Below are 22,611 nucleotides of genomic sequence, written 5' to 3'. Positions count from 1 at the left end.
AGGTTCGCGCCAATAAAATCCAACCTCTGAGTTGGAACTAAGGTGGACTTCTCTATATTGAGAACTAGGCCTAGGTGCGTGAATAAGTCCTTGATCTCTGCGACATGTTGCTGGACTGTGGCCTGCGAGTCCCCCCTGATGAGCCAGTCGTCCATGTAGGGAAAAACGGAGATGCCGCGCTGACGGAGGTGGGCGGCGACAACGGCCATGCACTTCGTGGGCGGCGACAACGGCCATGCACTTCGTGAACAGCCTTGGGGCCATGGAGAGGCCGAAGGGGAGTACCACAAACTGGAAGTGTAGGTGAGCGATTGTGAAGCGGAGGAAGCGTCTGTGCGGTGGGAAGATAGCGATATGAAAATAAGCGTCCTTCATATCGAGGGTGGCATACCAGTCTCCCGGATCCAAAGAAGGGATAATGGTCCCGAGGGATACCATGCGGAACTTCACCTTCAGCATGTATGCGTTGAGGTTTCGCAGGTCGAGGATGGGTCGAAGACCTCCTTTGGACTTGGGGATCAAAAAATAACGGGAATAAAACCCCTTGCCCCGTTCCGCGTCCGGAACCTTCTCGACCGCTTCGATGGCTAGGAGCGAGTGCACCTCTTGTAAGAGGAGATGCTCGTGAGAGGGGTCCCTGAAGAGGGACCGGGAAGGAGGGTGGGAAGGTGGGGGTGAAACGAATTGGAGTTGGTAACCACGTTCCACAGTGCGTAGGACCCAGGCATCGGTGGTCAGCCGGGCCCACGCTGGGAGGAAATAGGAAAGGCGGTTGGAAAAAGGCAGGGAGGAATTTGGAGAAAGAGCTGGTATGCCGTCCCCAGGCGCATCTTCAAAAAGATGGTTTAGGCCCCGGTGGTTTCGAGGGGGTTCGCCCTTGGGACGGTTGGTTGCCAGGCTGTCGCCTACATCCCCCGCAACCCCGTCGCCGACCAGAGTCTTGCCTGTAGCAAGGCATATAGTTAGGGCGGTTAAACTGGGGGCGGAACGGACGCCTCTGGGTAGCCGGGGTATGCATCCTCAAAGTACAGATGATAACCCTGTTGTCCTTTAGATTTTGGAGTCTGGAGTCCGTCTTTTCCGAGAAGAGCGCCTTTGAATCAAAAGGAAGGTCCTGAATGGTGTATTGAACCTCAGGAGGGAGCGTCGAACTCTGGAGCCAAGAGATCCGGCGCATGGTAACGCCCGAGGCTACAGTACATGCCGCCGAATCAGCTGCGTCTAAGGAGGCGTGTAACGAGGTGTGCGCTACCTTTTTACCTTCCTCTACGAAGGCTGCGAACTCCTGTCGGGAATCCTGAGGCAGGAGCTCTTTGTATTTCTCTACCTCAGCCCAAGTGTCATGCCCGTACCGGCTCAGCAAGGCCTGCTGGTTAGCCACTCGGATCTGCAGGGCACCGGCAGAGTAGACCTTGCGACCAAGCAAGTCCATTCGCCTGGCTTCCTTCGACTTAGGAGCCGGGCCTTGCTGGCCGTGTTGCTCTTTGTCGTTGACAGACTGCACCACCAACGACGAGGGGACAGGGTGCACATACAAATGCTCATATCCCTTGGAAGGGACCATGTACTTGCGTTCCACCCCTCGGGCTGTGGGCGCAATAGAGGACGGAGTCTGCCCTATGGTATCAGCATTAGCCTGGATAGTCTTTATGAAGGGGAGAGCTATGTGGGTTGGAGCGTCCGCGGACAAAATGGTCACTATCAGATCGTTCACTTCCGATACCTCCTCAGCCTGGAGATCCATGCGCAGTGCCACCCTGCGAAGGAGCTCTTGGTGCGCCCGTAAGTCAGTTGGCGGGGGACCTGTCGATGACGACCCCGCCACTGCCTCATCGGGGGAAGAGGAGGAAGAAGAAATTCCGGGCATGATGGTGTCCCGGTCAGCGTCTGGAACCTGCAATGCTTCCTGCTCCAGAGGTTCCTGAACAGGCTGAATACCTTCCTCTGCGCCCAATGGTGCCTCAGTGTCAACCGGGGGGCGGTTTACAGTAGCCTCCGGGATGCATGACTCGTGTGGCACGGTATGCGTGGTGGGTAGAGGAGCACCCTGGGCTTGGTGGTAGGCCCAAGGGGTCCAATAACCCCACTGATGAGGGTCCTGGTCCGCGTAATGGGACTGATGTAAAGCTCCCGAAGGGACCTGAGGGTCATGGTCGTCGACGTAGTAGCTATCAGCGTGTGAAGAGGCCGAGGCGTGTCGAGAGGGCCAGGGTGGAGCAGATAACCCTTGCGCCGAAGTGCCCACGGAGCGCATTTCCCACCTCTGTGGTGACCGGTGCCGGGAGGCATCCCGATATCGAGAGCAGGAGCGAGAATGGGACCTGCGACCGGTACGGTGCCGGGAGGTCGACTGGGATCTCCATGACCGGTGCCGGGAGTGACTCCGCAAGTAGCGGCGGCCATATCGGTACCGAGAGCTTGAGCGGTGCCGGGAATGACGAGTAGGAGAGCGGGAGAATGACCGGTGCTGCGAGTCTGACCGGTGCCGCGTAGTGGAGCGGTGCCGGGACTGCGAGCGGCGTTGCGATCGGTGCCCAGATCGAGATCGGCATCGAGAGCGTGAGCGGTGGCGGGAATGGGAACGGTGCCGGTCAGAGTCGGTGCCGGCAGGTGGCTTAAACATTGACGGCTTGCCCATGGAGCGGGGCGCCCGCACCGGCGGCGCCGGGGGCGGTGGCACAGCCGGGTCTGTCAAGGCGATAAGGTCCCGTGCTGCCACGAAGGTCTCCGGAGTTGACGGCAGTGGAATCTCTACCGCGGCCGGAGCCGGGGAGGTCACAGGTGCCGGGCTCGACGGCCTTTGAGGGGCCGGAGTCGCCGGTGCCAGCAGAAGCGTCTGCGGCGGAGGAACCGGTGCCGCGGCAGGTTTTGGTGCCGGGCGGTCTGGACGGGGCGCACTCTGGTGCTTCGGAGCCGGTGGTGCCGTAGAGGCAGCGGCCTTTCCCTTCTTCGCCTTCAGCGAGAGAGAGTGTCTTTGGGCCGGTTTCGGTGCCGATGGCGCTTTCGGTGGCACAGCAGAGTGGCCCGGCGCCGTGGCGGCGCTGCGAGAGTCCAGAGGGACAGCGGGCGGTGCCGCGGCCGGAGGGGTTAAGGCTGCCTCCATTAGGAGCTGTTTAAGCCTAATGTTTCTTTCCCTCTTTGTGCGAGGCTTGAAAGCCTTGCAAATTGGGCACTTAGTAGATAAGTGCGACTCTCCTAAGCACTTCAAACAGGAGCTATGAGGATCTCCTGTAGGCATAGGCCTGCGGCAGGCAGAACACGGCTTGAAACCCGGGGAGCCGGGCATACGCTCCGGTCCCGGGAGCGGGTGGGGCTAACCCCCGAACCCGCTAACTATCTAACACTAAACTGATTTAAACTATCAAAAACAAGAAAACCTAAGCTAAGATATTAACTATGTACAAATTTTACAGAGAAAAACTATGAGGAAGCTAGGGAAGCGGAGGTCAGACAAGCTGCACTCCACTGTTCCAACGACCGACACGGCTGGTAAGAAGGAACTGAGGGTCGGGTGGGTCGGCTGAGGTATATATGCGGTGCTGTTATGGCGCCACTCCAGGGGGCGCTCAGCCGACCCACTGGGGTTGCTAGGGTAAAAGTCTTCCGACTAACGTGCACGCGGTGCGCACACACCTAACTGGAATGGATATGAGCAATCACTCGAAGAAGAACTCCTCACATGTGACAGCCTTTTAAAATGATAATAAGTGTCCTTTTGGGGGGGACAAGAAAAAGGACATGGAAATGGGCTGGACAGTGTTTTCCCCAGGAATTGAAACTGGGGGGAGGTGTTTGAATTTACAGAGGGTGGGGTCAGGGCCGATGAGGGCTGAGACTGTGGTGGTGAAGGTGGACTGTATGGCACCATAGTAAAAACTGAAAGATGCTTCATGATCATTTAATTAGATGTAACTCGTTTTAAAAATCACACAAATTAAAGTTGGCTACTCAAGCCTTCTATGAAGCACTACTTCTACATCCTTCTTGGTTTCTTGTTATAATGTTGCACAACTCTGTTAATGAACTTCTTGAATGCAGTGCATTCATCTTTGGTAGCTTCTTGTGTGTCCGGTACTTCCATTCCTTTGATTGATATGCTCATTAGTTCATTCACATGATCAGGCAGAAGCTGACTTCTTTCAGAACACAAAATTCTATTCAGTGATGAAAAAAGAACACTCAACTGTAGCTGTTGTGACTGGGAGTAGCAAGAGATGAATTCCTACTTCTTTTTGTGTTCAAATTCTCTATTCTGTCCTGAGCACATGGCACTACCAGCAATGGGGCTGCCTCACTCCACTCAACTGTCAGTTTTTTATAGGACAGGGATCTGTAAAAGCTACATAGAGGTTGAGTAGAATCTAGAAGTTGCTGTTATAGATTTTTAAGAATCAAGTCTGTACTTTTTCAGTTGTCTTAACAAACACTTCTTGTCATCTTCACTTAAGAATTCAATATAAATGCCTTCATTAGTCAACTTCTGGACTGAAGTCTTTGCTTCTTCTAGTACTTTTTCAATGGATAGCTCTCTGATTGGTCCAAATGTAGCTTCTATTGCTGGACAAGGATCTACTACTGTTGTAGCAGATGCCTGGATGGCATTGTTTAATGACCCAAGTGGTTTCAACAGTAGACTTACAAGAAAGAGAATGGCAATAGTCTTCTCTGAACGTAGTAGCAAACATAATCCACCAGCCTCACTACTTAGATCCATCCCATTTTGGTAGATACTTTCCAAAGCCAGTAATAACGGCTGGAGTAATTTCAAGACAACAGCCAAGGATCGCTCATGAGAAAGCCAGAGAGTTTTCCCAGGTTGGACTAATTTAAATTTCAGTCCCAGTGCATCTTCTATTTTTTCCCAAGATATTCAGTCTTTTTGGACTCTTGTTAAAAAAAGAATATAATGAAGACATTAAATGTATAGCTTTTAAAATGTCTTTTGAAGAGTCTGCAGCTCATACTAGTTGGAGTAGATGGCCTCTGCAGTGTGTATAGAAGAGTTTAGGGCTACACTTTTCTCTGAGCAAAGCTTGTACTCCATCATGTCTTCCAGAGAAGTTTGCAGCTCCATCAAATGCACAAGCAGCCATCTGTTTGAGGTCCAATTGACAAGCATTTAACTCTAAGATGTGGGTTATCACAGATGCATTTCTAGATGTTCAAGTTATAGAAGACACATTGGCTGCATCTACTGGCCTACCACTGACATCAAGATAATATACACAATGACTTAATACTTGCCCGTTCATCAGCCATGTATGCAAATTTTTTGAATGTGGTGAGAGAATTCTTCACTTTTTTAACTGTTGAGTCTTTCACTGTTGCACCATGTGCTTCTAGTCAGTCAGTTGAGTTTCTTGCAGAAAGATAGTGAGCATTTGCTGGTCTTGTTTGGAACCACTGTTCAACTTCAGGATGAGCAAGTGACAATGCACTTAACATTGGCCTCCAGTTTGTAGTGTGTGGTATCTCTTGCTTAAATAGAAAGTATGATGTCACAGCCATGTGTGTTCACATGAACTGTGTTGTGTCTCCAGCATTCTTAACAGCCTCATTTAACAGTCACTGGTGTTGTCCTTGGTCAGGGGAGACTCAGAATTCAGACCTGCTTTCACATGAGTTCACCTCCCAGGTGGGGGGCAAGAAGGCACCTTGATCGTTCCTCTCACTGTTCGCTCTGGCCACTGTTGTTCATTGTGCCACCGTTCACTCGAGCGCTCTGTTGCCAATGGTCCTGCACCATCACCTTCTGCTGCCACCTGCTACTGTGACTTCTGCGAGTTGGTCTCTTGAGGTTCCACCCAGCTCTCAGTGATTTCAGCTGAGCTCTCAGTGGAGGAACCTCACTGCTAGTGTAGACTGGGCCATCTCTTCCACAGGAAGACTATCCCACAGCAAGTCTAAGCACTTAGACCTGCTTATCAGTGATTTCAGCTGGAGTGGTCACTTAACATCAGCTCTGTCTTTAAACAGTGGAGAGGGGCAGGTCAAATAGTACTGGTGACTCAGGCAGACTATCAAGCAAAACACCTGTCCCAACCCTCTCTTGATGCCCTCAATCAGCACAAGCTAAGTACAGTTCTACTGCCCTTTAGTCATACAACAACATTTCATTACCCCTGTATTCAAGTGATTTGAAACCCAACCCCAGCCAAAAATCTATCACTTTGGCAATGCAGCTCTGTTTGCTGGATACCTAGGGTAGATTAGGTGTGACTGTAAATACAATCTTGTCCTGAAGCCTTTCCCCCGAGCCCCAGCTCATCACTAGCTGTCAGGGAGAGCTCATTTAGACTTTGCTTACAAAAAACATCATTTCAAATTATTAGGTTGGCCAACATCACTGAAATGAATGCACTGACATTGTCATAAAACAACAACAGCTGTATAAGGAAGCTAATCTATGTTCTTACTTTTCAAATCTATTATACTTTTTTCAGATACAGTGTATGATAAAATGTGTATATGCTTTTAAAGTGTGTATTAATGTTTTAATTTCAATTCAAATTTCCAAACAATCACTAAATTGGCAACATAACATGTAACTAGTTCACAAAAGTGGGGTGGGGTGGGAGGTGGGGTTGGGGAAATTCAAGGGGGGTGTACACCCCCACCTAGGGGCAGTGTAGGGAAATCTCTGGGGCTGGAGCTGGCATTGGTAAAGTCTAAAAGACAAGACAAGCCAAACTGTGACCTCCCTGGGCACAATCCAGCCCAATAAGCAGCTGGGTCACCCCACCCTCTAACCTGGGGTGCCCTTTACACAGCCTGCTTGCTCACAAACTGACTTCAGCCTGCCAGTCACTCCCAGCCATGTCTCTGTGTGCTGCAGCCAACCAGCCTTAAAGACTCCCCAGAGTGAGCCCAGCACACTCCCGGTCCCAAATTCGGCCCCCCAGAAACATGTCCTGTACTACCCCATCCACTCCTGCAAATGCAAATATAGCCAGTCCACTATTCCTTGAAAGGAAAAGGCAAAAAATTTATACGATCTGAAGAGAAACCAAAGTACACACAACTTGTTACCCCAAATTTTGGTACCCAGGCACTGAAGCTTGAGCACACTGGATTAGATCAGACACTAAAACAAGTTTACTAACTACAAAGAGAGAGATTTAAGTGCATACAAGTCATGAGGCATAAAAGTCAGAAATGCTTTCAAGACAAATAAAGATAAAATACTTCCTGATGCCTAACTTAAACTGCATTAGATTCAAAGCAAATTTTCTCACCCTATGTTGTCAACTGTGTTACTGACAAAACACGGTAGGTCACAAGCTCTCCCCCAGAGTTTATCAGCTGCTTCCCTTTTTTTTTTTTTTTTTTCCTCCCCTTCAGGTGCAGAGAATACAATTGGAGGAGGCAGGTGTCTTGAGGTGTTTTCCCCTCCTTTTTATAGCTTCAGTCCCCCTCTTGCAAAACATTTCCAGCTGAGATCCAGGAGCCAAAGAGTGCATGTGGAAGGATGTTCCCTGCTGGTTTTTTCACCTGTTTGTACTTCCTTTGTTTCCCCTCCCTGCTTGATGACTCTGTTTACTGCTTACATGCAAATTAAGCAGAGCACACATTCCTTTGTTTAGGACAGCGCTGTTTGCCAGCTTCCATTTGCGCAGAGCTGTGTGGTTTGGAACATATGTTCATAACATCACACAGGGGAATCTTGTAACTTCTCATACAGTGTTGCCGCACATATTTTACCAGGACTATACTGACCAGCAAATTATGAGTTTTCAAAGGATACAAGCCATACCTTGTACAAAGCCTAGTACCCTAGTGTGTGAACACAGCGGTGTATTCTGTCACACAAACACACACAAAAGGGGAGAGACAAGACCAGCAAAGACAAAAAAATGCAGTTTCTGGCTCTGGAGTTTACTTTCACTTGCAAACTTACTGCTAGAAAAACACAGGCCGTGATCAGCATCTTTGAGACCTGCCAAACTTGTACCAGCATCAGGCTGTTTAGGGCATTGTTTTGAGCTGCTTCTTTCTGGTCACAGCCTCTCAGCAGCATTGCAAAATATACAGGCTTGGCTGACTTTGATTAAACAGAAGTCAAAAGGAGAGAGAGAGAGGAAAATGAAGAAATAAGGTGCATATGGGCAGTGGGTATAATAGGCTGGGGAAGGCTCTGCCTTCTCCGGCTGTAGCCGCCGCTGCAGGATGCTGGGCTGAGGCTGCTCCAGCCCTGGGCCCATTGACGCAACTGGGGCTGCTCTGGCCCCAGGCTGGCCCACGCTGGTTGGCTGGCTGGGGCAGGCCCAGGACTCTGGTGGGTGTGTGTGAAGGGGCTCAGGGTTCTGGCTGTCCCAGGGCTTCTCTGGCCACAGAAGTTGTGTGTGTGGGGGGGTGTCTCAGGGCTCCGGTCACGGGGGTCTTGTGCGGAAGGGGCAGGGTCGCAGGTCTAGCCTCCATGAAGGGGGGGGTCACCTGCCACCCATGAAGGTGGGGAAGGAAAAGACTGTGTGGGTGGATGATTTCATCTGGGTCCCTCTTACTGGCCCAGTCTAGGCAGGACAAAGGCCCAGCAGTGTTAGGGTCGATTCTAGGGTCCCAGGAGATGGTGTGTGTGGGGATGGCAGCCATGAGGATAAAGCTCGTGCTTTTCCTTCCTCACAGCCAGCAGTTGTTTTCAGACAGCTTCTTCTGCCTTTCCCCCCACAAACAGCCTTTCTTGTAAGACCCCCCCCCCAAAGAGGAGGGGTGGGAGAAATAGCCCATCCCCTCAGTATTTTGTTCACCAATTAGGCCTAAGTGCCAAGACACCAGTTCTGATTTATTGATTTCCGGTCCCATGCTTGGCTTGTTCACCAGGCCTGACCCTTGCACAGCCCTAGTGCTCGGAGGACATTTTGTTTGGACTTTAGTTTTTCTAACAACAGTGACTGTTATAGATTAGTTGCATCTGAAGAAGTGGGGCTTTACCCACAAAAGCTTATGTCCAAATAAATGTTAGTTGTTGTTTTTGTGGATACAGACTAACATGGCTACCCCTCTGATAACAGGCTAGTGTGATACTTTACACACTTTCACTCACTGGTCACAGGTGACCTTGTATGTAAGCAGGGTCCAAATGAATGTTTCCCTGACAGCTAGCTGGGAGGGGAGGAGGAGTGGCATCTGGCATTGGCCACTGTCGGTAGACAGATACTGGGCTATATGGACCTTTGGTCTGACCCAGTACAACTGTTCTTATTATACAGCCCCCACCAAGGTCCCAAGCCTCAGACATTCAAACCCCTGCTTTCACAAGGTTATTTCAAGTGTGCCCCCCCACCCCTTTGGGACAGGTTACGCACAGTCCTGCTTTCCTGTATTCCTACAACAATTACAACATTGGTAACCATATTTCACTACCCCTGCATTCAGTACTAAGGTGATGTGTACCCAACACCAGTTTGACACCACTGTATTCTTCTGAATACGTAAACAGAACAGGAGCAAACTGTATTTACATAAACACACCCAAGTCTCTTCGCCTCCCAGCTAGCTGTCAGGGAAGCATTCATTCAGACCCTGCTTACGTGTATATTGGTTGGCAAATTTACCACACCAGTCCTCACACAGTGCCACCGCTGGACCTGACTCGACACAGCTTGTTCACTGCAAGGGGGCCTCTGCATAGCTCTGCCAGTGTCCCCTATCCTAACCTGCAGCAGTCCCCATCTCCTTTGTGTAGCATGAGCTACAAAATGCTCTCTGGTCTTGTCTCTCATGTTTCTGTCTGCCTTTCCCTCAGGAGCAGAACTCTGCAGCGCAGGACCCAGGAGTGACTGTGTGACGTAAGTGCCACCTTCTAGCTACTGGCAGCAGGGACCAGAGCAGAGTGTGTGCGTATGTCCATGCACATGTGTCCATGTGTGTGCGCATGTTTGTGTATGGACATGTGTCAATGAGGCAGGATGTAACTCTGATGGGCAGCCACACTCTCTCAGGTTGTGAGTCTCACTACTGTCACAAGCCAAGCAGGCGCTGGCCTTGCAAACAACTGTGTAAGAGAGCTCCAAGGAATTCCCGGGTGCGGCAAGAAATGGAATTGCTGATGCAGTAGGCACACACCTCCCTCAGGCAGCACTGACCCCCAGTGCCCTCGGGTAGCTGAGGTGGGATGGTGTAACACTCTTGTGGTGGTTAAAGATGTCCTTGTACTTTTCTCAGGAGTAGGAAAATCAGCTGCATCCTCCTGGCCCAATTCCAGCTTGTGTAGTTACATTCTGTTTCTCTAGACCTGCCACTGCATTTTCAGCCAGACACAACATTCTCCATGCCCGTGCGAGGCTGCTGTCTGCCATTGCAGAAGCAGCTGCAGTTCAGTGGCAAGTGAAGTGTTGGGGACGGGAGGAAGCCATAACCAAAGTTCCTGGGATCCCTCTGGCTGGAAGCCATCAGAGCTGCGCACTATAGAGACAGAGGCTCAGTGCAGGTTGGATGCAGGCAAGGTGCCAGCAGTGGGCTGCATGTCTCTGTCCCTCTAACATCCCTGTGTTCTCTTTGCTGTTGAGGCACCTGAACCATGACATAAGGGCAGCAGGAACCACATCAGTGGCTCAGGCCAGGCCTAGCTGGGGCGGGGTGTCCTGAACAAGACTCCTGAACTACGTCACAGGGGGGTGGGGTGATGATAGCAGGGTAGCATGTGTGTTGGGCTGAGATTGCTGAGGCAGACAAGGGGCTTCTCTGTCTTCACACTGTCAATCCCCGTCCTCACCATTCCCATGTGCCTTCCCCATAGCAGCCTTACAGCTGTGTTGGCATAGGAACCCAGAATACGCCTGTGCATGGCAGGGCCCAGGCAGAGCACAAGCACTGGGCATACCAGCATGGCGAGTGGGACGGTCAAAGCTAAAGGAAATTACTTAGCAGACAGGAACCTCTGTTGCCAGGGGACACAACTTTATGGGGAAATCCATAGAAGTTAGGAGCCTAAATACCTCTCAAGATCTGGGCCCCTGTGCCTGCCAGCCCTTGTGGGGGCCTTGTTCTCCTAGATCAAGATTTCCTCCTATTGCAGGCACTCGGTGCCCACAGATTCCTAACTCTGCTGTGCATGGCATGCCATGCCCTTAGGCCTTTCCCCCAACCCTGCCCATGGGCGCCTGTGGAGCCAGCAGAGGTACTGGTGTTTGTGGCACTGGTAGGCTGGAGAGCTACAAGGGGTGGGGGCATTGAATTCCTCCTCCCCACCTCCTGGCCTACAGAAACTTGCTGTGATTTGCAAGCCTAGGGCTCAGCTGGCTCCAGGCCTTCTTGGGAAAGAGTCAAAGCTCCTGAAGGGTGTTGCCTGGGGGCTGGGGGAGAAGTACCCGGACATGGGTCAGCAAGGGCCAGACACTAGCCCAGCTTTGCTCACCCCTGTTCTCGCTAATAGATCAGGGGCCCTGCCAACCAAAGGGCAAGACAGGAGCCAGATGAAGGTTGGCATGGGTGGCCCAGTGCCAGTAGCAAGAGGCAGCAGGATAGGTGGGAGCGATGGCCAGGCTGGGAGGGGGATTGAATCCAGGTTTACAGCTGGGAATTCCCTACTGACTGGCAAGACATGGCCCAGGACCGTCCTGCCTCTCTGGGGGTTTCTCAGGTGCCAGCTTTAACCAGCACCAGCCAGAGCAGCAGCACGTGAGACTCCAGCTTCTGAAGGGCCAGTGGCAGTGCCAAGCTGGCAGCCCTGGGGAGGAGAGGGGCCCGTCTGAAGCCAATGTCTGATGTTTCTGTTCATTCTCTCCTCTCGCAGCTCTCTCTGCTTCCACGCAGACACAACCCACCCCAAGGCGGGCTCAGCGCGAGGAGCCAGCAGGGCCCTAGCGGGGACAGTAGAGGCAAGCCCTGGCCCAGAAGAGCTAAACTGCGCTTGGCATGGCCAGAGCGACGCATGGACACGCGGCTTCATTAAACAAATGACTGTACTTGGTAACAGACTCATACCCATCGGCAATAGTCACCTGAGCTCCCAGCCCCCCATCAGCCCTCCCTCAGAGTGCAGGCTGCCCCGTGCGCTGGGGACACCCCACATTTGGCCCTCTGGGGAACCCCTCCACTTCCCCAGCCAGACTGGCACTGGTAGGAAACCACCAGCCCCATGGGCCTGGCATTGGTGCACTGGGCAGGCCCAGCTCCGCAACCTGCACCCTGCTGCTATACAGATCTTCCCAGCTCCACCAGCCGACTGGCAGGACACCCGCTCTGTGAGCCTGCCTAGCTGGGGCACTTAGAGCGGCTCAGCCCTGCGCTTCACCCTGGGGCTCGAGGGACAGTCTGAGCCATAGACACTGGGCTCCAGTCCCAGCTCCACATCGCAGCTGTGGTGCTTCAGCGACACCCTCCCAAGGGGTGACCCGGGGCCCAGTGCTTCTGAGTCATTTGTGGTGCTGAGTTCGGAGCTCACCCCCTGGAGGAACCGCTCTGCCCTCTCCTAGCTTCTGCCATTCCAAGCATAACCCTTCTTGTCTCCAGCAGCCCAGGGCTGGGTGCCACCCTAGGAAGTGAGTGCAAAGGGGCCAGAGCTGGGATAGCGCAGCCTATGCCGAGCACAGGGCAAGGATTCACACACTGACCAGCGCGGGCTGCTGTGAGCAGCCCCAGCAAGCCAAGCCCAGCATGGCAGCAGCAGTGTGTCTGCACCAGCTGCTGCCTGGAGAGCTAAGTGCCATGCAGAGCACGGCATCTGGTGCAGCCCAGGCAGGGTCTGTCTGTGTGTGGCCCCACCAGAGCAAGCTGAGACAGTCAGTCACCACCTCCGGCAGGGGGCACTGCCAAGCCCATTACCAGCCAAGGACTGGCAGAGTTGGTACTGCAGTCTCTCTGCGAGGACAGAGCCACAAACAGCACCATCTCCTGTTCTGAGCAGCTCCTTGCACAGCTGCTGCCCAACGAGCAGATGGGAGCTGCCTGGGCCAGCTCTGCTCTGTGGTCCCATGGCAGGGGCCATGGCCTGGGGCAGACCGTGTGGAAGTGGCTTTCACCCAGTAGCAGAGGGGCAGGAGCAGCCTGCCCTCCACAGCCTAGCTAGGAAGAAGTGGCCAGAGCAGGATGGAGGCAGCTTCCCTGTAGCTACATTGGTGTGTATTGTAGCCTAGTGTGTTGGTGGTGACCAGAGCAGCACGCGGCCCAGCTGCTGGGGGCTGGCTTTGGTGTTTAACCCCACTGCAAATAGACAAGCTGAAACCATTAAAGCTGCTGAGCACACATGCAGAATGAAATCTGTTTATTGGGGCCCAGTGACCAGGCCATCCCCAGCACAAACGGAGGGCAGCCGAGGCAGCCAGGGACCAGCCTGAACACACAGCGGCTCAGCAGAACCAGCCGCTGCTGGGCCCAGCAGAAAGAGGGGCACAGTGCGCTGGGACCCAGTGCAGTTCTTCCCGCCCTGCCCCATGCTCACCTGCAGCCCTGCTCTGGGGACGGGGCACAGGGCAGGTCTCTTGGTGCCTTTCAGGGGGAATGTGCAGAAATGCCAGCTAGCAGCAGGTGAGCCAGGGAGGGGTGAGATGGGCATGAGAGCAGGATTAACCCTCACATGCCCACAGCTGGGAGGGGCCCCTGGGCTCAGCATTTGACAGGGGCAGGGGGTCTGGCAGAACTGAGAGCCAGTTGGAAGTGGGCAGTGAAAGGAGGAGGGAGACAGCGCTGGCTACAGGCCCCCAGCCTCCTGGCAGATGCGTTTCCCACTCCAAGCCTAGGGGTGGGAGCACCCTGCCGGCAGCTGCCTGGAGGGGAAGTGGCTGCAGATGTGCTTCTCCATCCCTCCGCTGCAGGTCTCCTGGGATTGGGGACCCACTGTCCAGTCCCCTCAGTGCTGGGGGAGTGAGGAACATGCATTTGTGAGTGCTCTGCAGTCCCCTGGGACTATGGTCCCCCAGGACCCCTCCAGAATGATCAGCCCATTTGGGTGCAGAGAGGCAGCTTGGGCTGCTGATCAGGTTCTCTGCCGCACTAGGGGTGAGCTCCAGCACCCCCATCCCTGCCGTGGGACTGTCCCCAGATTTCTGCTGCCGGCCGGGGAGGAGTGGGAAGGCTCTGAAGAAGCAGGAAGCCAGTGCACCCACTGGGTGGCGAAGTCGGTGGCAGCAGTTTTGCTCGGGTGACACACTGTGCTCCCAGCTGGGTAGCGTCAGCTGATGCGGGGTTCAGGCTCGGGTTCTGGGGCTTTGGCAGGGGGTGGAGGCGGTGCTCGCAGCTGCAGAGAGAGAGAGCAAAAGAGAGACTGATTACAAAGGGCCAAGGCCCCTGCATTGCACCCACGCGTCCCTGCTCCGTGCCATCTCCCCACCCTCCCTCCCCATGCATGGGGCACATGGGGAGCAGGAACACACCCCTCAGAGAGGAGAAGCTGCTCCAGGCAAAGGCGTAATTATGGGGGCCCCTCCCCAGCTTCCAGGCTGAGAGACAGCAATATCTGTGGTCCCCGTGGGAGAGCAGTGTGCTACATTCCAAGCTCAGCAGAGATCCCTGGCTGCAGGCCCTCAAACCGCGGAGCCACAATGGAGACGCAGAGGGTAAGGGGGGACTCGCAGGGGGAGACTAGGGAAGAGAGGACAGACCGAGGGGACTAGGGTTGGACCATGGCTGTGGTGCTAGCATGGAGCAGGGTGAGGAGAGTTGGACATTTGGTGGGAGGTAACGGGGTGACACTGCTGGGAGCTGAGGCAGGCTCTCCCCCCCCCCCCCCCAGGAAGCCTTTGTCCTCACACACCACTTTGTAAGCACCAGCCTGGGGCAGACGTGATTCATCCTGTGCCTGCAAATGCTTCTTACCGGGCGGATGCGTGCTGCTCCCAGGTCCGGAGAGCTGGGTCCACTGACTGCGCCATCCTGCCTGCAGACTGGGAACACAGACCAGCGTTAATGGCAGGACACCGGGCTGCTCTCCACACGCCTGCACACCAGCCCAGCAGGGACCCCCCCAGATGCTGGGCCCAGCCTCTTTCCACCCTCACCAGTTCCCTCCCACAACACAGACACCCCAAGCAGCCCTAGCAATCAGGGGCGGCTCTAGGAATTTGGCCGCCCCAAGCAGTCATGCCTGCGGGAGGTGCACTGGAGCCGCGGCTCCAGTGGACCTCCCGCAGCTGCGGAGGGTTCGCTGGTCCTGCGGCTCCGGTGGAGCATCCGCAGGCATGACTGCGGAAGGTCCGCCGGACCCGCCTGCCGCCCTGCCGGCAAAATACCACCCCAAGCGCGCGCTTGGCGCGCTGGGGTCTGGAGCCGGCCCTGCTAGCAATACCCCTCCCACCAGGAACCCTCTTTCCACCCATGGCTGCCATCGGGGGCTCCTGCACAGAGGAAACGCCTGCCGTCTTGCTGAGGGGACGTATTCCTGGAGGTTTCAACACATGACAATCTTTAATTTCTGGCGATTCCAGGACAATTCTGGAGAGCTGGCAACCCTAGTCTTGCCCCCTTCTGAGCGTCCTGTTTATGCCAATGCACTGGAGCCATCTGGGAGGCCAGCACCCCATGAGGCACTCACCTCCCAGCAGCACTTCTGGAAGGGGGTGGGAACCCAGCCCAGCTCCGGGCGCAAGGACTGGAGGGGAGAAGGCCGGAGGAGATGGTGATGGGAGCCCCTGGAAATATAAGCACAGGCAGGCTGCGATTAAAGAATTTTGGGGCTTTCACACTACAGAAATTGCCCCTCCACATACACCTTCCTTAGAGTGCCCCCACTCACAGAGACCCCTCCCACCCACCTGGGGTGCTGTGACAATTTCTAGAGAGGAGGTGCTGAAAGCCATGGAACTGTAACCGTGTGCATGACGGAAGCCAGGCATTCACTTGCTATTACTTCAAGCTGCTGCACGCTCAGCACCCCTAGTTCCAGTGCCCCGGTGTGCTCCACGAAGCCTCCACCAGACCCCCAACATCCCAGCCATACATCCCAATCGCCACAGCCACCAACCTCACTCCACAGCTCCCTCAACACTCCCCATAGCCCACCAACAACTTGTCCACACCTACTTCTCCCACGACCTTCCTGGCCATTTACTGGTCCTCCCCACCCCCCTCACCGGCTCAGCAATCCATTCCCATCTCAGGCTAGAGTGGCTCCTTCCATCACCTGCCCCACACACCCACAGCCTCACACAGACAAAGTCCCCGGGCTAGGGGAAGAGTCTCCCCGTGGGAATTCAGTGACCATGAGCCTGGAGCAGAGCCTGGAAAGGAATCTTTATTCAAGGCTGTGCCCCCTCCTAAGCATACAGCAGAACTCAATCCACACCCTGGTTTGGTCCTGGGAGGAACCGGGAACACAGGTCTTGTCTACACTAGGGAACGTCAGTACTTCTGAAGCCAGCTGCCAGCAGCCATGTTAGCTAAGGAGGGCTGGGGACAGGGAGCCCTTGTCTGCCCTTACAACTGCTCTAGGCCACTGGCACGATGCTGGGAATTGAGGCCCGTTTCTCTGTCAGTCTATCCTGGAGACGGGGGTGGGGGAGACAGACAGCCAAGCCCGAGCACGGCGAAGGGGGAAGTGGAGACCAACCTGCCCAGCCACTCCTATGACTCCAGTTATTTCTTCCACCACCAGTGAAGGGAAGACCCCAACGCGCCCGTTGAAGTCACCTTTCCAGAAGCCATCGTCCACTTCCCCCTCCTCTCTGGGGAGCACTCGGATTATGGCTCCCTCGGGGAAGGTCAGCTCCTCCACACTCTGCCCCTCGTAATCGTAGAGGGCTCGCACCAGCCATGCTGCAGGCAACCAGAGAGAGCACACAGCTGCTCACCACATACAGACATTGAGAGCCTCTACCCAGCATGGGACGGGCTGAGCCCATTCTGCTGACACTGAGGGACACTGAGGCAGAGGTGCCAAGGCTCAGGACACTAGGCAAATGCCAATCCCAGCTGGAGGCACTGGGGTTTTCAGAGGTGCTGGGAGCCCCCATTTGCTCTGCAGGTCAGGGGGAGCTGTGGGTACTGATCACCCCGGGAACCAGGTCCTGGGCATGCCCCATGGCAGGCCTGTTATGTCAGGGGCCACTCTTGGAAGCGCTGGCCAAAGGTCCCAGAGGAGTCAGGCAGGAGCGAGTTCATGGTCCCAGTCCTGTGGCCAAGCCAGCAGCCAGCCCCCCTCAGCCACGCTGGAGGCAGAGCTGCTGGTCCCCCATCACCCAGGGACGGACCCTGGGAACTGAACTCCTTCCCCAGCTGTGTGTGCCCAGGGCACCCCTCTTCCCACATATGGACACAGCCCCATTGTCCCAGTGCACCCACAGGCAGCCCCAGGGCTTGCCACATACTTCCTGGCTCCAGCACCAAGTCCATGGTCATAATGCTAGTGAGCTCCCTTTCCAAGGCGGTCTCGGAGGGGCCTTCCTGGCAGCTCCCGGTCAGCGCCCTGCGCTCACTCCCCACGGCGTCTAGGAACAGCAGGTACTTCTCAGGGACATAGCCTACCTGCCCCGTCTGGTTCCGAGCCTGCAGACAGCCGCCGAGGGCAGGAGAAGCCAAGTTAGAAGAACCCAGACAGCTCCCAGGGCCAGGCAGCAAGGACTCAGGCCTGAGCCAACTGAACTCCTACACGAGAACCCAGGGCAGCCACCCCAGGCTCCCCCATCCCGGCCCAGGCCATGGGCCAGCTCCTGGGTGGGACAGAGGCCTGAGGGAGCCAGTGCCTGGGAGGGAGGCCCGAGGGAGCCAGCATCCACAGCCCATTCCCCAGCCCTCTCTGGTGCTTCCTCCAGCGAGAGAGGAGACTAGCCAGCTGCTGTGCTGGAAGGGGACTTCCCACTTCGTTTCTTCCCCTCCCTCATCATAAACACGTCCCCACTGCCCCACACCCACCTTGACCCATTCTTCCACATCGCCGTCCTCAATGACCTCCAGCTCCTCACCCTGGTGGATTGACAGCTCGTCAGACTGGCAGGCCTGCACAAGGGACAATAGCCATGGGACAAGTTGGAAGCAGTGCTCCCTGCAGCCAGCCCCGGCTGCCAAGACCCTGGAGGAATGCAGTGCCCCAGCCTGGGGGGGAGGGGGGGGAGCAGAGAACGTGCTGCCAGCAGGCACTGCCCCAGCCTGGGTCACAGGCAGGGGCGGCTCTAGGCACCAGCAAAACAAGCTGGTGCCTAGGGCGGCAAAATCTAGGGGGCGTCCCCTGCCGCCGGGGGGCGGTGGCATGCTGGGCCGGCGGACCTGCCGCAGTCATGCCTGCGGGAGGTCTACCGGAGCCCCGGGAGGAGCGGACCTGCCGCAGGCATGACTGCGGAGGGGGCGCTCGTCCCGCGGCTCGGCTGGACTTCCCGCAGGCATGACTGCGGCAGCTCAAGCGGAGCCGCCGGACCCGCGAGCCGTCCGCAGCCGCGGGAGGTCCAGCCGAGCCGCGCGACCAGCGGTCCCTCTGCAGTCATGCCCGCGGGAGGTCCGCTGCTCCCGCGGCTCCGGGGCGCCTCCTGTGCATGACTGCTTGGGGCGGCCAAAAAGCTAGAGCCGCCCCTGGTCACAGGGTCCTTCACTCAGCACCCAGAGCACCCTGAAAGAGCGTTGCACTGTTCAGAGGGCTCCTGGGTGCTAGGCTTGTGTCCCTGGGGTGGGGGCCTTACCTGGTACCCGAAGAACACCCTGCAAGTGGATGGGTAGATGCGGGCAGTGCCAGGGCAGGGACCGGCATCCTCAAAGAGCTCCTCATTGTCATCATAATCATCAAACTCTGCCAGATCGAAATCTTCTGCCTGGGGACAAACCCAGCATGAGAGAGCACCCCCACCCAGTCGCCCTGCCACTCTCTGGGCACACGGGGCCACCATAGGACCAAGGCGACACTCCTGGCCCAGGCCACCCCAGCAGCAGATGCCGCCGCTCCCTCAGCCACTGGCACAGAGGGCTCCGCCCCACGGGAGGGGTGCTCTGGGCTCTCTGGGGCGGATGGAAAGCCAAGAGTGGAGGGGCAGCTCTCACCGTGGGGGTCGACTCCTTGTCTGACTTGCGGGCCTCACTCAGCCGTCGCTCCTGCTCCAGCTCCTCCAGGACTTGCCCCATGGCCCCCGCCAGCCAGGTGTCCACGTCTAGCCCGGCCTGGCGCAGCAATACCAGCCGGGCATCGGCCTTTACTCTGCTGATCTTAGGGACACAGGGAGAGCAAGCACCTAGTCAGCCCAGGCCTCAGCACCTGCCATGGGCCTGGGCACCCAGCCGGCCAGCATGAGGAGTCCCTCCTGCCCCAGCAGCAGGGCTGGGCCAGGGGCTATCAGCTGGTGCCAGAGCCATGGGGCGTAGGGTTGCCAACTTTCTAATCACAACAAACCGACCGGACTTTTAGTGGCCTATTAAAATCTCCCGGATTGCTTTCAATAGCCACCAGGAGATCGAGGCCTATTCCAGTTGACTCCCGGCCAATCCAGGAGGGTTGGCAACCCTAATGGGGTGGGGGTAGGGAGGAGGGCTTGAGTCTTGTTCAAGTTGGAATCACGTTTTTATTCAACTCTACGTGTGTCTCCAAGGAATAGCCCTGTCCCTGCTCCTCCCCCCGCCCCTCCAGTCCCTCGTTCCTCCAGACCCCTTCCCCTCCAGCCCCATCCCATCCAGCCCCCCTCCCCACCCCTCCAAACCCTCTTGGATGTATTTTCCAAGAATTCTGGTCTACGAACGATTTGGGGGGCAGGTCTCTGGCCTATGCCATAAAGGAGGCCAGAGTGGATGATTCCAATGGTCCCATCTGGCCTTGGAATCTATGAGTGCGGGTGGAATACACCCCAGACCCTGTTCGACCCAGACTAGAAGTATAACAGAATAATAGGGGACTAGGCGTACCAGATTTGCCCCTACATGAGCATCGTCTTTCACTGTGGCCAGAGCGGGCTGCACAGAAGGCTAAGAGTCTGCAGAGCATGCAGGTGCTGGCAGTCATTCAGATGCATGCCGCATACACAGCAGGAGCTAAAGATGCCAGGCTGTTGCTAGTGACATGAGTAGGGCGCTACCAAATTCACAATCCATTTTGGTCAATTTCATGGTCATAGGATTTTAAAAAGAGTAAATTTCATAATTTCAGCTATTTAAATCTGAAATTTCACAGTGTTGTAATTGTAGGGGTCCTGACCCAAAAAGGAGTTGTGGGGGAGCAGTGGCACGGGAACATTTTAAAAAGTGGGGGTGCTGAAAGCCAGCCCCTACTTACCCCTGTCCACCCTCCCACCTGAGGCTGGGAGCAAAGCCCCAGGTGCAGGACCGGCCACCGGAGCCCTGAGTTGCAGCACCCCCTGCATTCCTAGTTCCTGCACCTATGTGGGGGAGTTGCAAGGTTATTGTGGTACTGCTACCCTTAATTCTGTGCTACTGCTGGCAGCCTTCAGAGCTGGGCAGCTGGAGAGCAGCAGCTGCTGGCAGGGAGCCCAGCTTTGAAGGCAGAGCCACCGCCAGCAGCAGCGCAGAGCTAAGGATGGCATGGTATGGTATTGCCACCCTTACTTCTGTGCTGCTGCCTGCAGAGCTGGGCCCTGTCAGGAGCCGCCACTCTCCGGCCACCCAGCTCTGAAGGCAGCACAGAAGTAATGGTGGCAATACCAAGACCCCTGTAAAATAACCTTGTGACCCCCCTGCAACTCCCTTTCGAGTCAGGACCCCCAGTTTGAGAAACGCTGGTCTCCCCCGTGAAATCTGTATAGTATAGGGTAAAAGCACACACAAGACCAGATTTCATGGGGGGAGATGAGATTTCACGGTCCATGATGCGTTTTTCATGGGCATGAATTTGGTAAGGCCCTACACATGAGAGTAAGAAAAAGCCAATTCAAATACCGTGCAATGCTGCATGTGGAGCAGAGACTGATGGACAGAGCCCACGGCTGCTCTGTTGGCTTGAGAAGAGCTCACAGACGGGTAATCCCAGACCAGCGCATCTGCTAAGGGGCAGAGGGAAGGCCAGGGCCACCCTGCTGATTCTGAGCAACACGTGTGGCAAGCAGCACATTCTGTCCATGGCGCTTTTGTGCTGCAGCATTATCAACAGCGTTGTCTGTGCATTGTGGAGCCTCGATGTATCTGCCATAGGAGCATGACGTGTCGGGAACTTGTGTTACCCAGTCTGCCTGCCCCCTCTTGCTGCTGGGATTCACTTCCTGCCAGTCCTTCCCACTTCATCTGCAGGGAGGGCTCTGCTGGCACAAATCCTGGCAGAACAAGCTGCATACAGCAGCAGCAGTGCCGGGCACACTGGCCAGCAGCACAGGAGCGGAGGTGGGTAACTGGTGGACACAGTACGGGTGGCGCATACAGGGTGCACACGGAACAAAGCCAGTAGCCAGAGGGACGTGCAGCCCTACTGACCTGTCCCCCGCCTGCCAGACCCACCTCTGCTTTCCGGATGTTCTCGCTCACTTCTTCCATCCTCCTCTCCATGCCGGGTGTCTCCGCTTCAGGGGCCTGCTGCCTCCTGGCTTCCATCCTCTGCAGAACCTACATAAGCCCAGGCCAGACTGAGCCCCACTGCCACCAGGAGCTGCGGCTCCACCACGACTCTGCTGGCCCCAGACCCCCACCCCAGAGAGAGACCAGAACCACTGGGTTGGGGCCTGCCCTCACCTCCCCCCAACGAGGCCAGAGACCCCGTGTCCATGCCCCATGTTTGGGGGCAGGGAGAAGTGGATCCGTCCCGCCCTGGAGGCACAGGACAAGCCTTGCAGTGAGGATGCTCCTTCTGCTTTGGGATGAACCCGGGGCTGGGGCTGAGCTGGGCAGCCCTGGGCACTCACCTGCTTGCCATGAGTCTTTATTTTGTAGTCTCTGGCTGCCCGTGTGGCCCAGCGCCGCACCTCCTTCTCCAGCCCACTCTCCCCAGCGCTGCCACTCCTTGCCTCCAGGAGGCGCGCCTAGGACAGAGTATCACAAGTCAGAGCGCACCCTGCTGCCCCCTGCTGCCAGCCCTCAGATAGGGCTCCGGTGCGCCTCTCCGGCTGCCTGGCACCACCCTGGGGGAGCTCCGCAAAGGGAGTCCCTTGTCCCCAGTGCTGCACGAGCCCGGCCTCCCACCTTACCTGGTCGGCACCCGACGGCTGGAACTGCTGCTCAGGAGTCGGGGTGAAGGCAGTGTTATCCTGCAGGAACAGGAGGAGGCTCTGCTCCCTGCACACCTGCAGGAGCAACAGGGGGAGGGTGAGCAGGGCGGCACACGGGCTCTGGGAGGGGATTGGGGTAGGGGCAGCCAGGGCCAAGCCACTGCTTGGTCACTAGGAACCCATGACCCATGGCAGTCCACATCCAAGCCGGGTGCAGGGGTACAGGCATGCCTGAGGGATGGCACCATGCCAGGAGGTGGGGGTGTGGGCACAGCCAGCACTACACAAGGTGTGGATATGGGATGGGACTGGCCCCTCCTTGAAAAGCAGGGTAGATCCCGTTACCTGTGTGGAGGCCTCCAGGATCCCCCGAAACCGCTCCTGCGTGGCGTGACAGGCCTCTAGTTCTGTCTGGCTGACTAGGGTCAGGTGGTCCCGGAGCCGCTCGTACAGGTCACCATCCAGGGTCTGGAAAAGCACAATCAGGCCAGTTACTGGGGGGAGGACATGGTTGGCGGGACTCCCCAGGAACGCCCTTGTCCGCCCCCGGGAGAAAAGAGTCCTTCTCTGAGCTCTGCTGCACTCATCACACAGACCAGAGGAAAACGGACAGCTCCTCAAA

General features: G+C 56.1%; 2 protein-coding genes across 5 annotated transcripts in view; one reads left to right on the top strand and one right to left on the bottom strand.

Annotated features, from left to right (window-relative positions):
- RELL2 (RELT like 2) overlaps nucleotides 1-12,443 on the top strand; it is a 77,882-nt gene extending 65,439 nt beyond the window's left edge. Inside the window, exons 7-8 of one of the 2 annotated variants that reach the window (XM_045027155.1) lie at nucleotides 9,743-9,785; nucleotides 11,752-12,443. In XM_045027155.1, coding sequence (XP_044883090.1) covers nucleotides 9,743-9,784 — 42 coding nt within the window. In that variant the 3' untranslated portion in view covers nucleotide 9,785; nucleotides 11,752-12,443. Of the gene's footprint in view, nucleotides 1-9,742; nucleotides 9,786-11,731 lie in introns of both variants that reach the window. The other variant, XM_045027154.1, reaches the window with a different exon arrangement.
- Nucleotides 12,444-13,176: 733 nt separating this feature from the next.
- FCHSD1 (FCH and double SH3 domains 1) overlaps nucleotides 13,177-22,611 on the bottom strand; it is a 58,080-nt gene continuing 48,645 nt past the window's right edge. The window contains exons 14-25 of one of the 3 annotated variants that reach the window (XM_045027151.1): nucleotides 22,335-22,457; nucleotides 21,969-22,064; nucleotides 21,687-21,803; nucleotides 21,286-21,390; nucleotides 18,895-19,056; nucleotides 18,540-18,668; nucleotides 17,782-17,865; nucleotides 17,238-17,415; nucleotides 16,481-16,686; nucleotides 15,467-15,563; nucleotides 14,752-14,819; nucleotides 13,177-14,173 (exon numbers count right to left, since the gene is read on the bottom strand). In XM_045027151.1, coding sequence (XP_044883086.1) covers nucleotides 14,108-14,173; nucleotides 14,752-14,819; nucleotides 15,467-15,563; nucleotides 16,481-16,686; nucleotides 17,238-17,415; nucleotides 17,782-17,865; nucleotides 18,540-18,668; nucleotides 18,895-19,056; nucleotides 21,286-21,390; nucleotides 21,687-21,803; nucleotides 21,969-22,064; nucleotides 22,335-22,457 — 1,431 coding nt within the window. In that variant the 3' untranslated portion in view covers nucleotides 13,177-14,107. The remainder of the gene's footprint in view (nucleotides 14,174-14,751; nucleotides 14,820-15,466; nucleotides 15,564-16,480; nucleotides 16,687-17,237; nucleotides 17,416-17,781; nucleotides 17,866-18,539; nucleotides 18,669-18,894; nucleotides 19,057-21,285; nucleotides 21,391-21,686; nucleotides 21,804-21,968; nucleotides 22,065-22,334; nucleotides 22,458-22,611) is intronic. The other 2 variants (XM_045027152.1, XM_045027153.1) reach the window with 2 other exon arrangements.

Source organism: Mauremys mutica, chromosome 8, assembly GCF_020497125.1.
Source record: "Mauremys mutica isolate MM-2020 ecotype Southern chromosome 8, ASM2049712v1, whole genome shotgun sequence".
NCBI classification, from domain to species: domain Eukaryota; kingdom Metazoa; phylum Chordata; order Testudines; family Geoemydidae; genus Mauremys; species Mauremys mutica.
The sequence above is the reverse complement of the archived record's forward strand: the minus strand, read 5'-3'. Positions and strand labels throughout refer to the sequence as shown.